Source organism: Diadema setosum, chromosome 17, assembly GCF_964275005.1.
Source record: "Diadema setosum chromosome 17, eeDiaSeto1, whole genome shotgun sequence".
NCBI classification, from domain to species: Eukaryota; Metazoa; Echinodermata; class Echinoidea; order Diadematoida; family Diadematidae; genus Diadema; species Diadema setosum.
In genome coordinates this window covers 35,216,523-35,233,368 of record NC_092701.1, presented here as the reverse complement: position 1 = coordinate 35,233,368, position 16,846 = coordinate 35,216,523, and the positions used below count along the sequence as shown (strand labels likewise).

At 37.6% G+C, this 16,846-nt stretch overlaps 1 protein-coding gene across 1 annotated transcript in view; it reads right to left on the bottom strand.

The window, feature by feature from the left end:
* The window catches only part of LOC140240649 (gamma-aminobutyric acid type B receptor subunit 1-like), a 137,531-nt gene that overhangs the window by 81,901 nt on the left and 38,784 nt on the right, over positions 1–16,846 (bottom strand). The window contains exons 3-4 of the mRNA XM_072320402.1: positions 13,367–13,537; positions 12,650–12,817 (exon numbers count right to left, since the gene is read on the bottom strand). Coding sequence (XP_072176503.1) covers positions 12,650–12,817; positions 13,367–13,537 — 339 coding nt within the window. The remainder of the gene's footprint in view (positions 1–12,649; positions 12,818–13,366; positions 13,538–16,846) is intronic.

Here is a 16,846-nt window from a genome sequence, read left to right as displayed (position 1 = left end):
GAAAGCCCCTCCTCCATCTAATAAATGGGGGCAATACATTCAGAGGAATTCCTTGCTTTCCATGTGGGAATTAAAATGCTTCAAAGAGCACTGTTATGATGAAATGGAGTAATCACATTTACATGGTGACTGCAATGCAGTATTCATGGAACACGTAGTTTTGACACAATTCATCTCATTTTTTTGTGTGTCTTTCCATATTCATTGTTGATTAATTGTTTTTTTCATATACTGTAAAAGTGGAAATTTTTGCAGTGCTGAAACTTTCACGCATTTTGCCCAACCAGAAACTAGCACGAAAATAAAAGCACTCAAATATTTTTGCTTGCCATGTGTTCCAGTAGGTGATGTCTGGATTCTGCGTAATTAAAAACACGGGAAACTCTTATAACTCGGCCGAGCACGAAAAATTAGTCGCGCAAAAATATCCACTTTACAGTACATGTCTAGATCTATTCTTTGTGCCATTTTATCACTGTTGTAATAGTACCTGCTTTGAAACAAGTTTGTTTATATAGAGGATCTGTCATATCTATTACTCCCCTTAGGGCGACATGAAGAGAGTGATTAAGCCTGTAATATACTTCAATGGCATTTCACATGGAAATATGAAAAAGAGTGAATGAATGAATTAATGAATAAATGGATAGATGGATAGATGGATAACTGAATGGAAGGATAAATAAATGAATGAATGAATGAATGAATGAATGAAGAAATGCATGCTTTGAGTAGAAGCTTCTTGCTGTTGGAACCATCTTTTTTATTCTTTTCTTTTTTACGGTATAGATCCCATTTCTTAATTAGCCAAATGGATTCAGAAGGCATTAACTGCTAAAAACTCTCATGATCTTGTGCTGACATATGAGGATGTAGGGTGTATATCTAAGTATGGGAGTGTATGTCTGCACATATGTGTGTATGTATGTATATCCGTATGTCTGTATGTATGTATGTATGTATTCATATGTGCATGGAGGTAGGATGTGGGGATATGTGGAGGACCAATAGAAGTAAGAGAGTCTGCAAGAGGAATTCAGCGGTCTGTGCACTATGTGAAGTAGCAGGTAGCGGAAGTACCAGTCTGACTATAGAACAATTCTCCTTCTTTATTTTATCACCCCTTCGTCTCAAACCAGACACACTTGCAGGCATTTAATTGTCAGTTCGTGTACACGCTTCGCTGGACCTTGAGTGTCAGAATTGAAGAAAGAAAGTCCGGGGGGGGGGGGCGGTCATGAGCAAGAAGACAAACTTTACAACAACAACAAACTGCTACCCTCACCCACAAGTCTTCTTAACCACACTCAGAAAACTTCACTAGCCACGGAGTAACTTCATTTGAACTTGATGGTGGCATTTCATCACTTAGCCATTTGGATCTCTCATCATTAAAGGAGATTCATGAGGATGGTTATTACTGCATCTACTAAGAGCAAAAAAAAAAAAGGCTTACATGTAACTCATCTACATTCTGAAATAAAGTTCGACTTAGATTGAACACCCTGCCATTGGTTGAACACCAGGGCAGAAATGAAGATATGGAGCTTGAGCGTATTATGCCGTATCTTTAAATTGCCTTATAAAGAGTTGCCAATATGTGATGTGTCATCACAACAGCCATAACACGTTGGGAAAATAATTCTGTGGTTTTTGACAGATATGAATTTGTCAGATGCTAATCTATAAATTGATATATAATTTGCCCAACTTCATAAAATGAGAAATATTTTCTTTTAAACATTAAAGGGACTGTACAGTACTGGTTGAGTTGGGATTCATGTTTTGAACATTCCTAAGTGAGATAATGAGAAACCTCTTATGAAATATGAAAGAGCATGTAATTCTATGAAGGATTCAACGTTTATTTGACGAAAATTGGTTTTCAAATGGCTAAGATATCAAAAAAAGTGATAATGATAAAAGGCGACAGGCCACACCTTTTATTAGGATCTCTTTGTTTCACCTTGTTTTTGGATACCTCAGCCATTTCAAAATCGATTTTCATCAAATAAACTTTTGAAACCCCTTAGAATTGCATGCTCTTTGACATCTCATAGAGTGGTTTCTGAATATTTCGCAAAACGTTAAAAGCTAAATCCTCACCTCGACCAGAACTGTACACACCCTTTAAATACTAGAAGATTGTAAGAGTTTTATTTTTTATTTTTGTAGAAAGTCCCCGTAGAGCTAACCTATGCAATAGTAAAGGTTTCTTAGAGTAAGGGTTTTATTGCCAAAGTCGGCTTTACATGTATTTTTTTTTCCATTTATGATCTCCACTTTATATGGGTGATTTGATGAAGCACCACATATGATGTTCAAGTGCAATGTATTCATGGCTGAGGTAGAAATTTTAGTAAGCCTGAGTGAATAAAAACTACTGATTAATACACCTCTATGAAGAACAGAGCAAAAGTATGTGTTAAAAGGCATGACATCAGAGAGTAGAGATTGATTTCACCGGAGAAGCGCTGTTGGGTGACAGAGGAGAGATATACTCTTGAATAAACATGAATTAAAAGTTGTGAGGGGGTAGTAGCAAATTTACAAGAGTTGATGTCTTCTCTCCATGATAGACTAAAGTCAAGAGGAAGAAACAACCTTGAAAGAAGAAACAACCTTGAACCTTGAAAATAACCTTGACAATTTTTGTAATTCTGTAATTTTGTAGTTCTATTGCATAAGTCAACTCTACGGGGACACCAAGACACGTAACAAAACCTAAACAAATTGTAATTTATGCCTCTACTCTTTCAAGGAACAGTAAAATCACAGTGTCGAATGCATAATTGAAAAAAAAAAACTTACAAGATTTTCTTGCCTTTTGTCAAATTGTAACCCCAAAACTTTTCAAAGAGCAATTGCAATATGCCCACACACACTCTCTTTTGGAAGCCCAATGTATTCAGTCCCATTAAGAGGAATTTACATATCATGTTGCTTTGTACAAAAACAGCAACAACAACAAAATCAGGGAAGTAGATCAGTATTTATTTGGGGAGAAAAATCATACACACAAAAAGTTATGAACTGTTTAAATTTTGAGAGTAAAACAAAGTGGTAACTCCATGTGATGTAGGTGTTGAACAGCTTTCTATGTAATTTGTACACAAAAATTCATAATTTTTTTTTCTCACAAGAAAAACACTTTTTTGACCTGTTCATGTTATGTAATGAGAGTGAGATGTTTGTGCGTATCCTCCTTAGTTGCTAAGTGCTGTCTCTGTCCAAATACTTGAGAAAAATGGACATTTTGTACACATAACAAATGGAAGATGCTCCACCCCTGGATCACAAAGAGTTATAAATTTGTTTCACTCTCTTAACTTTACCAATACTTATTCATAACTTTTTTGTGTGTCCAATTTTTCACAAATTTTCTCTGATTTACTTCTTTCTTTCTTTCTTTTTCTTTTGGTCATATGAAGCAGCACAATAACGGGATGGAATTTCCCATTAAAAGTCAATCCAAAGAAGATGACTTCTCGTGTGAGGTTTAAAATTGATGGAATTGCTTTCATCGGAGAAGGCTTATCGCGCCTGTCACAAATCATGCACAATATGAGATATCACAATGCGAGGTGGATACAGGGGCTTGCATTAGACAAATATACTTTCCATCAGTAAGGTCGACCAAAGTATTGATGTTCGCTACGTGTGTTGAGCCCCGTGATAGTCCTCTGCAATGGTGTGTGTCTACGGCTGCATATGTATATGTATGTGCCTTGCACACAACACTGGAACAGGCTTTTTATTTGGGGCTGAAGATCAACATCTATTCATTTGGTGAAAACCTCTGACATGAAAAGTTTCACATTAAACATAGTGTTGAATCAATGTGAAGCATAACAGCAAACATTTACTAAATATACTTGTAAAAAGGTAAGGTCAACTTCCTGCAAAGCAAAATCTTGCAAAGGCAAGTTTTTGCTGAGACTGTTTAATTTATCTTACAAAAAATTACAACTGAAATATGCTGTAATACCGTATTCACCGGCGATAAGGCCGCACTATTTCTAACAAAAATAAAGCAGTTAAGTCGGGGTGATGCCTATACGCCAGCATATGCAAATTATTGTCTTTCCAATTCAGAGCTAAGCCCAATTCAGTTTTTACTTTTCTCTTCCCATTCTCACCATATCAGATTGTGTATCTGTATGTCAAATTTAAATGCATAATACTTCCTTAGTGTTATAATTTCTGTTCAGGAAGTAGCTATACTGACCACGCGGAGACTGCACAATACAAGCTTGGCTTTTCAGCACATCTCCTCCATTTCCTGCAACTTTGATTTTAATTCGTTGTCATCAGAAAGTGATGTGAAGTATTGTTAATTTCACAGTGTTTTTCTTCGTTACTACATTGTATTGATATTGTATCATGTGCATGTAAGCCTAAATGTTTTGTCTTGTTGGAAATGAAATAAAATGAAAAGAAATGAATGAATGAATAATTTCAGCATGTTTACCCTAGATAGGAGGAATGTTTATCCTCTTTAACAACCCACAATCAACACCCATTATATTACAAATGACTTGCATCAAAGTTGATCTGATTACTGTGCCAGTGTTTCTTGCAGCAAATTATAAATTCATTAAATAAAGATGATTTTTTTAAAAATAGCAAGCCTTATGGCCCCTACCCAATCGTCTGCTTTATTACTGCATACACTGTTATTTTCGCGAGGGTTTAATTTTCGCGAATTTTGCGAATCACAGTTGGACCGCGAATTTAACAACACGTGAAAATGTCGCCATACGCTAAGATAGTAGTGCGCTTATGTAGGCCTCCGTGTCAATTCGCGAAAACAACATCTCGCGAAAATGTCTGTGACCTCTTCATTCGCGAAAATATCTGTACGCAAAAATAACAGCATTTACAGTATTACTTATTGCTGCTTAACATCAATAGACATTCATATATATCCATGGGGATCTGTAATTGGTATACAAACCACTCCAAACACAATTTATCCTGTCATATGAAATGATACAAAAGTAAAAGTATGAAAGTCAATATTCTACCCAGGCAAATACCTGCACTAATTCCATTATGAAAGATCTTTATATATCATGACAAGTCTATGCTGTGGAAGTCAATCTTCCAGAGAATTGGAAAGTTTAGTTTTTAAAAAAAAGAAGGAAAAACAAAAAATAAAATGCCTTGACATTCACTGACTGCTTGCTCAGCAAAGTGTTGCCAAAGTTAAACAGCCCACAGTTGTATGCAGGCACTTTGCAAGCATCAATATCACTGTGCCTGTATCCCCAAGACTCAACTATGCGTCTCACTTAATTGATTGCGCAAATATCGAGCCAAACGTTGTGGATGAGAGAAGGTGGGTTGGAGGGGAAATGGTGGAGAACCGGCCAAATTGGTTTTCGCCCTGCATTTGGCAACTCCGACCAAAGTCGGCGACGGGTGTCGCTACTCGTGTTTGTAAGCCGAGCCTGGACACGGCTGGGACCACATCATCAAACTGTTGGTCTTCAAATTGCTGGGCAATTTGATGGGGATGAAAAAAAAAAGGAGATCACATGCTGGTATATGTCTCACAAGTTAATGAGAAGACTCGCTTACAAGGTCATGGACGGTAAAAGAAGGGAGCTGTCCTTCTCCGAGGTACACCTTGCTACTGGATGCCAACACCTTTTTTGCTGTATATTCTCCTCAGTAGCCATACTTGACAAATTGATTCTGATTATCAGCTGTCGCAATACACCCATCTTCTCGCGGCCAATCTCGGCACTCGCCCACAATCATCCTCATCCTCCTTTTCTCTTCCTGGTCCTGCCTCCATATTTTCTCCTCCTGCTAATCCCCCACCTGCTTTCCTTTTATTTCTAGTAAATTCCAAGCTCTATTGTCTGTTTGTCCCACCAAGGAAAACATATCATTGTGCGATGCTACCAGTTCTTTCATATTTCATTCATTACTGTTTCTCTTACCAATTTCAGCATTTTGTATGTTCCTCCTGAGGTAGCTGATAAAGAGGTTTGCAACAAGAGTTTTGCTTGTTTAGATATTCACCTCTGTTGAATCTCTCTCTCACGATCTATTCTTTTTTTTTGTTCACCTTTCTCTCTTCCTCCAGTATATTGCTTCCTTGTTGTCCTTCTATTACATCCATGGAGTTCTCTTCCTCTGTTACTTATGCATCTTACTAATGAACAAACCTTATTGTCTTCGTGTGTCAAAGCTAATCCAATACAGTGGTCCAAAATCTCCACCTTATACCCCTGACTTCTCTTCCTTTAATCATTGTGCTGTAGTCCCTCCCCCCCCCCCCATCCCCCTTCTCCTCCCAACTCTAGCCTCCACCAGTTACCCCTCCCTTGTCCCCCTTTAGCCCATGATACTTCAACAAGCGACGAGGACTTGCCATCTAGGTCAACACGCCCTTGATTCAGATTTCATCGATTCCAGCACACTAATGAGAGGAAATAAGCTCATTAGAATAAAATGCTCTGTATGTATACCATTATGAACCAACAACAACAACCAAAGCAAAGTATGACTGACCATCACATATAGGCAGTAGGGTGGGGCGCATGACAGAGGGGAAAAAAAGAGGAAAAGAGATAAGAGAGTGAGATAAAAGGTATGAGGAGAGACGGAGAGAACTACAGTGATGAAAGAGAATGGAATATGAATTGGCAGTGCAAAATTTTCATCCCATTCAGAAAGTGAAGAGAAATTTTGAGAAGATATTTTCGTGGGATATAGAATTTGCGCTAGCCAAAAGTAGTGAGAAATACAAGAAAATTAATGCAAAATTTTCTGCGTTTACAGTAGTAGAGAGAGCGAGAAATAGAGATGGTACATGAAGATACATTCAAAGAAAATAGAGATGAAGATATACTAAGAGAGTATAAAGAGGGAACAGAAAGATAGAAACAAAGAGAATAAAGAGAGAAAAATGACAAAGACTGGTAGAGAAGGAGAAAGAAAACAAAGAGTACAAAGAGATAGGGGAAAGGAGGATAGACAGATAGATGGATAGCATGATAGGATAGAAAGGGTGGAAGAAAGATAAAGAGAGGAAAGACAGAGACAGAGGGAGAGAGAAAGATAGGACTCAAGTGCCTTGCACTTCCTACAATATAGATTATGCCCCCAGCATGCATTATATGTGAAGGAGATGTGTACAAGGCTACTCTCATCATCAGTCTGATGAGGTGCACATTGGGGAAAGTTTTCACACAGGTTGTCCTGTGACCTAAGCTATGAAGAATGTGACAGATGATGTTGCCAAAAAATGTAATTGTGAACAAACCTGTAAAGCATTCAAACAAAAGGGCTCAAATTGCCCATACCCTCGCAAAGGACACCTTCCTCAGAAGTCATGCTTCATAACTATCTAAAGCCTAAAAGCTGAACTTTAGTGATTATGCTCTTCTAAAGTGACATCGCCAAAAATGTTTCACATTATATGTTTAGAGAATCTTAAACCATGTAACTTTATATCAATGAAAGTATTTCAGTCGCTGTATATTTTAAATGACTTGACAAAAATTGCATGCGTTTGATTAAATGGTGACTGGCAATGACATGAGCACGATCTCATGATTGGCATTCAAATGTTAGGTTCTACCATAGGTAAAATATACTGGGCTGTTCACACATGGGAAAACACTTTAATGTGTATACCAATACACAACAGTACCAAATTATAGAAGAATATCTACAGAGAAGTCACCAGAATAAATCAGTCTCATACAATCACATATATTTTTATACTTTATTCTGTTTTGATGCTTATGGAAATGTGATTAGTGTCACCTCAGCACAATGGAATTGCACTGTGATCAGGATGCACCCAAACTGCACTGTCACAGCTTTGATTGTGGCAAAACAGTTACAAAAAAGAAGGTAATGTTGAAAGTAAATGTTACTTGAGTACTTTGAGTAAAACATACCAGGGCCCTGTTTTATGAAGAGTTAAAATTGGTTATAAAGTTGATTTCTATCATAAGTCTATGGCAGCCAGTGTGTTAAGGAAATTTATAATCCATTATATCTTTTGATAAAATGGGGGCCAGGTATAACATTACAGATGATGGCTCTTGCTCTTGAGAGGACACAGAATGTTTTGACCTCAGGGTTCAACTGACCCCGTGAGAAGGTTAGAGTCCCCTAACTTTATCTGGTGAGTTGTAACTTCCCTGAATGGCACTTCAACAAGTCTGAATAAACATTCAATATGTTCCCTCCCACACCAGTTTTCAATTGCATTTTCAGTTGTCATTACTCATAAGGAGCGCTGCAAGTGATTTCCTTCATGAATCCATCATATGTGACTGTGCACCACAAAAACCAACGCAAAGTTGCAAGCCCTGATAAACGAGGACTCAAAACTGGTGAAACAGGTCAACCTGGTCAATATTGAGTTTCTTATATTTTCTGAAAGAGCAATTATTCTTCTACACTATACTAAAGTTGGGATCATAAAATGAATTGGACTTTGAGCTTTTAACAGTTTTTCTAGAACAGTTCTTTTTTTGTAGAAAAGAGGGAATATGTGTGTTTTTTTCATTTCTTAAAAATAAACATTATGCACTCTTCCTTTAAACTCAAATAACATTTGAAAAGATGATTCTACTGCTTGGAAAGTTGGCATTAGTCATGAATAGCATGTGTTAATAAAATACACTAAACAGTTTAATCTTATAATCCTTTCATTGTTGTTGCTACACAGTCTTAAATCCTGTTTTTGTCCCATTCATTGTACAGTGCAAGGCTTGATAAGATAAAGCGCTTGAATTGAACCTAAACTTCAGAGCCCCTTTTCTCAGTACACTCTTTTCCAGAGTGTGTGTTTTCTTTCCAACATTTAGATAGGTTTAAGACAGTCCATTTGAATTGAGTTATACATCATTTTAAAGCTGAACCCATTGAGGGTGAGTCCCGAGTATACTCGGGCAAGTGTCTGTGCGAAATGTGTGTTGTAGCACAATCAGCCTGTCCTCATCGGGTTAAAATCTGCTCTTTTAGAATATGACTTTGACTGAAAATCCATGTGTGGTGACTTTTTTTTGATTTTGTGGAGCAGCATCACATTTTTTAATTAATTCAATTTTTATTATGCTTTTTGAGTTGATGAAAAATTCACATAAATGCCATAAAGAATGACCTATACACTGAATGTATTATTCAGTCTTGTTAAGCACTATTTTTCACAAACGGGTGCACATGCAGAGCAATGAACTACTAATGATCTGCAATGATTGTTAAAAGATTATGATGAGACACTCAAGAGTTTTTGACAAGAGGATTCTAATCCCTCTCTCGACCAGCATCTCAAAATGAAATATAGATAGAGTTAGATGAGCAACTCCCTGATGGTAATAACAGACTTTTAAAGTCACATAAAGGCTGTAACAAGCAAAGGGAAACATTAGCATGCACATTACAAACACGACTCTCAACTAAATTTCTGTGGGCCTGTTCTGCAGTAGACACAGTTCATTTGTTCTGCATGACTTTTCAAGCACACATATGTTCCTTTTCTTTTGCCTACTTTTACACTGCAGTGTTTTTCTTCCAGAGTGGGCTGTCCTAATTTCATGTTCTTCTATGGTACTGTCATTTCTCAATGAGGTAAATTAATTTCACGTAGTCCTTGTCACTTTTCATTGAATTCGTGCCCCCTTCAACCATGGCTCGCATTCTGCTCACGGATACTTGGTAATGGTAATGCATGTCCTTTTACTAAACATATTATAAACATACTCTAACTTGCAATAGGGTTAATCCTGTCTGGATATGTGGTGCCTTTATTTGCCCCAGAGACTACGATACGGATTATTATATTAGTTTCAAAAATAGCTTAAAGGGATTTTAGTATAAAGATGCCTTGGAAGTCACACTACAGCTTAGTTTTTACAGACATATTTTGAAGTGAACAAATGTGGCCCACTTCCCCAAAAACCTGATTAAGTAGTCAAGTATCACATTATGCATTTTGTTATATTTCATTTCCTGAACTCTTAAGCATGCAAATGATATATCTGGGCCACTTTCACACAAAAAAGAAAGAATCTAGAGAAATGATAAATCACTTTCACCAAAAATGACTTTGAGAGGGAGAAATGGATTTTAAACTTAGGCTCAGTCATTTGTCTGGGGAAATATGGCATTCTTTATACAGGGCTGAATGAGTGGTATGCATCATAAAAATTATGTAGTTGTGATCTTCAAAATATTCTTACGACTTACAAATTTGGATAGGAAGAAGGTAATATATCAATCTTTTATTACTTTGAACAAATATCAAGGGTCACATTTTTCTGCAAAATCATCTTAGTAGGAAGTTTTCTTATCTTCAACATCTATGACTTTAATATTTGAAGCATTACAATTCATGCTACAAATGGAAGGCAAGTATTAAATCTACACTATCTGCTGGACCATAGACCAATCCAGGAATACCAATGTCATATGTTATGCACATACATATCTATTCACAATAAAATCACTTTCTGAAAGTGAGAACTTATAATATTTGGGGTTAACAGATTGCGAAATGATACGTACAAATGCAACAAATTTCAGGAAATATTTTTCTTTACAAAAACATGTTTGTTTAAAAAATGTGGTTTTTTTTTACTTTTTTTTTTTGATGAAGAAAAAAGCACACCTAATAAGGAAGAAGTATATTACCTCGCACTTCAACTAGTCATAATGGGCAGGTATAGCAAAGGCTACCTGGAGAACCTACTTATGCCCATAACTGACATCATGCCTGGCTAAGGTATGCAGTGGAGTTGAACGCCAGATCTCCTCTTGTCACAAAAACACTCCAAAGTCCCTCTTCCGCTCACCCCTTCCCTCCGAATCAATTTGGTTCTCAAGACATTGTGGCCAAAGAAAAAGAAACATCATGCGAAAAAAAAAAAGAAAATTACGAAGAGAGAGAGAAAAAAGTGCTGAGCCCAATTCTGTGTTACGGTTGTCATCCCTCGGCAACAAGTGCTGATGCGACCACGAGTCAATAGACATAACAAATGTGTTTGCCTGAATGAAGATGCCCCCTTTCTCTGGCCAAAGCACAAGTTTTGTGGTGTATGAGCAGACATCAGCTTCATACTGTCCATTCCTGTGGTGTGGGTTGCTGCACTTTACTTTCTGCGCTCAAATTCCACTGATGTTGAGACAAAATTCCACGGACCGCTGAGAGCAAGGTGCTCTCATCTTCAAGACGCTGAGAGTCCACAGAGGTTTTTATAAACAACACTGACAAAAAACCCCAAAAAAACTACTTTTGTTTCTAGCAAAAGGGTAGGTGAAATTGTGTATAGAAATAGAAAAAAATATGAGTTAATCACTGCAAGTCAAAATATTCAAAGTTTTATTCCTCTATAATGGAAACTTTCCTACTAAGCCACTTGATGGCTTTACGTGGTTCTTCCACTCTGTTCCCATCTTATCAATTAGAGCATGCTAATAAGGAGAGCAATTTCTAGTCATTCAGTCATAAGGACTATGTTTCTTTGTATGGTTGATGTCATTGTAAAGTCAGTCTATTCCACTTCAAAACACTTTTGGACCTGTTGAAATAGACTAACTTTACAATGACAATGCAACATCTAACCAATGCATATTCTCCGTACTATGCTACAGCTGAAATAGCAACACATATCTTAGATCGAAAATGAATAAAATTCTTTAATTGTTCATCTCGAAGGAATTCTGAGCCAGTCCTGTTTGTGCAGTCCATGTTCCTAACTGTTACAGAAACTGGAATTAGTCAATAGCATAATATTCCCATAGCAATTCCCAAGAACAAAGTCAGCATCTGTCTTGGTGATGTGGACTTAACTGCAAAACATTCCAAGACTCATTATGTCAATTCATTCAAGTTCAAATGCATTCCATTCTGATGAGGTGTACCAGATTATTTGTGATTGACTTTATGCTTCTCTACTCCACCGATGCAACAGTTGGAGTTTACGGCTTCTTCAGATTTCATGGATTGTCTCATTAGGAGGGGCAGGGATGCGTGATTGTAAACATGATTTTATTACACCTATATATTATATTTGATGGCTCAGGGGTCCTAAAAAGTTTAGCAAGCTGTTCCCACCGTGTCACCATGTTATGTTTCAGAAGCCCTGTTCACATACGCCAAAACCCACATAACTGCTGATTCACATCATTAAGTAGACTTTCTCATGTACTGCCAAAATCCTAGTTCATATATGTCAAAAACACCATATCACTGCTGTAATAATACAGTAATGAGTCACGATGTATATGAACAGCGCCCACAAATATAGTGGTATTCAGTGCTTAGAAAATGTTGCAAAATGCATTTTGAACTTTGGCCCCACAGCTCAAAGTATGATGTGCTTTAGTTCAAAGCTGCAACATTTGTGGCTTTTTTTTTGTGGATGCAGTGAATAACATTTGCCACCCACAATATTGCATTATTTTTCCTAGGATTAGATCCAAAAAAAAAATGCTGCAAAAAGGAGGAAGCAAATACTGCATTATCTGGGTCCCAGCCACTCATACCCCTCACTTCTGGTAGCACATATTAAAAATTGATGCCAAATCTCTGCTTATTTTGTGGATAGCTGGTGAATATGAATGGGGTTCACTCAAGACATGTGCAGTAGTCACGAAAGCCTTTTTTGAAGCTCACCTCGCAAAAGACTCGCCGTGCCATGCCGACGTAGAACACCCCAATGATGATACGAGCGTCCTGTCTCTTCAGGTTCCCGACGGCGCTGTCGGGCACAGTGAGAAAACTCTGCCGGCTGACGATCTCCATGTCGTAGTTCTTCACTCGTCTCTCTAGATCCTCAATAGTCTGAGAAGGAGAGTCAAGAGAGGTTACTGTTAAACTAGAAACATTCATGGCATGAAACCTTCGTGAATTGGGGCCGACAGCCTTTGTTTGCGGCATGAAACTTTCGTGTATAGCCAAAGGTATTCAGTGCATTGTGTAGACACACACTTTCACATGCATTTTATTTTCATGAATGTTGAATTAATTCTTCCGATATTTGTGAAGGTTTCATGCATGAAAAAAAATTTCTGTTTTACAGTAATGTGAAATTCTAATCTTGTCACTTGTGCCAATTTCACAAGACTCGCTTCCAAGATTTCCTGCTTTTAAAATTTACAAGACTTGTACATGGCCCATTAAATGATTTTTCTTCTCCTTCAGGATCAGATATTTATTCATTTTGTTGTTTTTTGTATTCACATTATAATCATAAGTGATGTACTCATATGTATCTGCACATGGATTTGCTCTTGAAAGGGTGAAGAAAAGCTGGAAATGTGGAAGTAGAGTTCACAGATTATCCTAACTTGGATAACCTGACTTTGGGGACAGTACGGTGAAGATACTCACTGATGTGAACACCTCCTGACTTTCCTGTATGACGGATATTCTCTTCCAGCCAAACAACCGGGCCAGCTTGAGGCGGGTGGGGTTTTGCAGCGTTGCCGAGGGGTGTGTCCTGAAGAAAGTCTGGAAGCGCTTCCGATTGGACAAGGCCGGTGAGCTGGAACCAAAGGCAAGCTGCAGGAAATACAATCGAGAACCCCAAAATAAGTATATTTCATATCACCTGTTTTATGAAAACTGCAGCAGACAATTCGTACTCACTAGGATTTGATCAGATGGTTAATTATTATTAATAGCTGAGAACCACGATACTGCATTCATGCATATGAAGAGAAAAATATCACTGCTTAATATTAATTGACTTTAAAGTGCAATTCCTCTCTATATTATCATTTGCTTCAGGAAACAAAGTCTGGATCTTTCACACAGATTAAAGGTACAACAGGTAGAAGTACCATCACATTAAACACAAATTTCAGTTTCACATACACTTCATAAAATAATGATACAGTCAAACCTGTCTATAGCAGCCACCCAAGGGAGACAAAAAAGTGGCCGTTATAGACAGGTGGTCACTATAGACAGGTTATTTAACTTGCTATTTTTCTTGGAGGGAATCGTTTTCATGGTTGTATATGGCAGATGGCCGCTATAGACAGGTGGTCGCCAAGACAGGTTTGAGTTTATTTAGATTAAAAAATTAAAATTAGGACAATACTGGACTACTGGACACATCACCTTCTAGAGTTATTCTCTCAACATGTACTTCTCTTATCAACTCATGTTAGCAATCTGAGCAGTTTAAAGTTACTGTTATGGACTGTTTGTATACAAATGCTTGAAATGTTCCATTACTCCCTGCTAAGTCACTGGATGCATATTTATTGTAATTTCTAAATCAACATACATTGTGAGTGTGTGTCATTCTGTGTACTGCAACAAGATAGGGGAGTTGCTGTGGCTGAGTCAATAAGACCATGCTGATACACCCACAGGCTTCCATGCACATATGTGTAAAGAGATCCGAATCCCATCCTGGCAATAGTGCCCTTTTGCAAGTCAATTTACCCTCATTGCAAAGTCTTCAGAGTAGACTGATGGTTTGTGTGTCCCTTTTGTAGCCCTGAAAACTAGATTCCTTTCAGAAGCTGTTATACGGCAGCAGTAAGTATTGCAGACCTTCCTTTTAAATAAGAAAACTGGAATCTTCTCCATGATGGCAGGGGGTTACACTACTGCTGTAAAATTGGATATTTTCGTGCTACTAAATTTTTGCGCTTGCCCAGGTAAGAAGAGTTTCGCATGTTTTTTGATTTGGCGGAATCAAGACATCAACTACTGGAACAAATAGCAAGCAAAAATAGTTGCGTGCTTTTATTTTAACTAGTTTCTCGTTGCGCGCAAATTTCAAAACCACAAAAATTTCCATTTTTACAGTATGGATTTCCAGTGAATTTATTCAGACCATAAAAAAAAATTCAACTGTTGTTCTTGGCACAAAAGGGGAGCATATTCTCGTGTGACATGGGGTCAGTTTTTCATTAATCCTCTAGAAACTCTGAGGTGTCTTACTGCATGAATTCATGGACGACATTAAGAGACATTAATCTTCAACCACGCAAAATTTTGTGACATTTGCAAAAGGGATTAATGACCTTACCTACATACCTAGACCTATGCACAAAAGAGAACGGAACAACCTTCATTACCCTCATAAAGAGCAGGGTAAAATCCCAGTGAAGGAGGCAAAGAGACAAAAAAAAAAAAGCCTGGCTGATATCTACAATAATCTTTGAGATTGAAGAAGGCAGATTACCCTCAAGAAGATGATATTATTTATCGGATGGTCAAATTACTCCCAACAGGCAGAAGCAGGCACTAAATGGCATTTATCGCGGAACAAAAAAATCAAACTGACTGTACCAAAGAGGTCATGTCTGTCCAATCAGATAAAAAGTTCCAGAAATATATTAGAGCAGAGATCTTGCAACAGGAAGGAAAAAAAGCAATTTAAACAAACTTCCTGGAAACGTCTCTCTACAGACCTTCATTGATATGGCTGTTTCTATTACACAAAACACACTCAAAGCCAAATATCTGCGCAAAACAGATGTGATATTTTCAACCCCCCCCCCTTGCATAGAAAGAAAACAACAGTAAATGAGAGAGAGAGAGAGAGAGAAAGAGAGAGAGAAAGGGAAAGATAAAGAGAACAAACAAAGAAACTTTTCTTGCGTCAACATCATTACGGCGCATTATGGCCCATTACTCGGCGTAATTACCCAGTTTTCTATTTCCTTGAGTTTGGATTTCATCGTCCCCTGCTGCGCCCAGCAGTGGAGCGTATTCAATAAGGTTACGGTGGGATCCCCTTGTTATAATGAAATCTGACCACTCATTTTTTAAAATTCTGTTTTCAAATCTTCTCTCTAGACAATGCAAAGAGCCTTGAGAGGTACAATTCCACTCTACACACTGTACGATAAAAAAAAAAGACTGTTTTGAGATGAAGTGGGTTAATCCTAAAACTTACTGAATGAAAATGACTATCATGCCTTAACCATTCTTTGTCCATCGGCTCTACATCTCCACTGATTAGGAGTTCTGGCTGATTCTGGCTTCACGCTGGGAAGAATATGAGTGGTAATTTCTTGAGTCTACACTCGGTAATTTATTTGACAATATTGGGACTAAATATCAGAGGGAAAAGAAACAATACCTAAGCTAATTCAATTAGCTTGGCATCCCCAAATTCTGCCGGGGAGATTTAGACTGTGTCCAACGAGATGTGAATGTGGTTGGAGCCATGTGCTCTCAGACAAATTGACTTTCTCCACTGCCTTCCCTGTGGATGTACAGTCTGGTTAACATTGATTTCATATTTTGCTCATATTCACATTCTCCTCTCGTGTCCTTCTGTGGGAAATAAACAGGCAGACAAAATGACTAAACTATTCACCATTGCATCTGCCTGAATATCTATTAGACTTTCTATTTCTTGTTCCACTTTTGTCCTTTTTTTATACCAACAGTCAATGACTTTGTTTAAACTATCATCTTTTTAAAGATGATTATTTTCTATTCTTCTTCTTTTTCTTCTTTCTTTTTTTGAGGGGGGGGGGGAACTTTTAAAACCTGTGCCTGGATATGTATAGGTTATCACCTCTTTTGTAGTCACATTGTTTTTAGAGCACATTTGTATGTGTGCATGCAGACACAGGTGTTAAAATGCTGAATGTATGAATGTATGCAAGTTTGTATGTATGTAAGTATGTATGTATGTATGTGTATATATGTATGTTTGTATGTATGACTGTATGTCTTGGCAATCACATGCAAATATATTTTGGACACAAATTATGGTAGATGGTCTAACAGGTGACCAGTGTTGGTTTGCAATATGTCTGTCTGTCTGTATATCTGTCTGTCTGTCTGTTTGTATATCTGTCTGTCTGTATATCTGTCTATCTGTCTGTCTGTCTG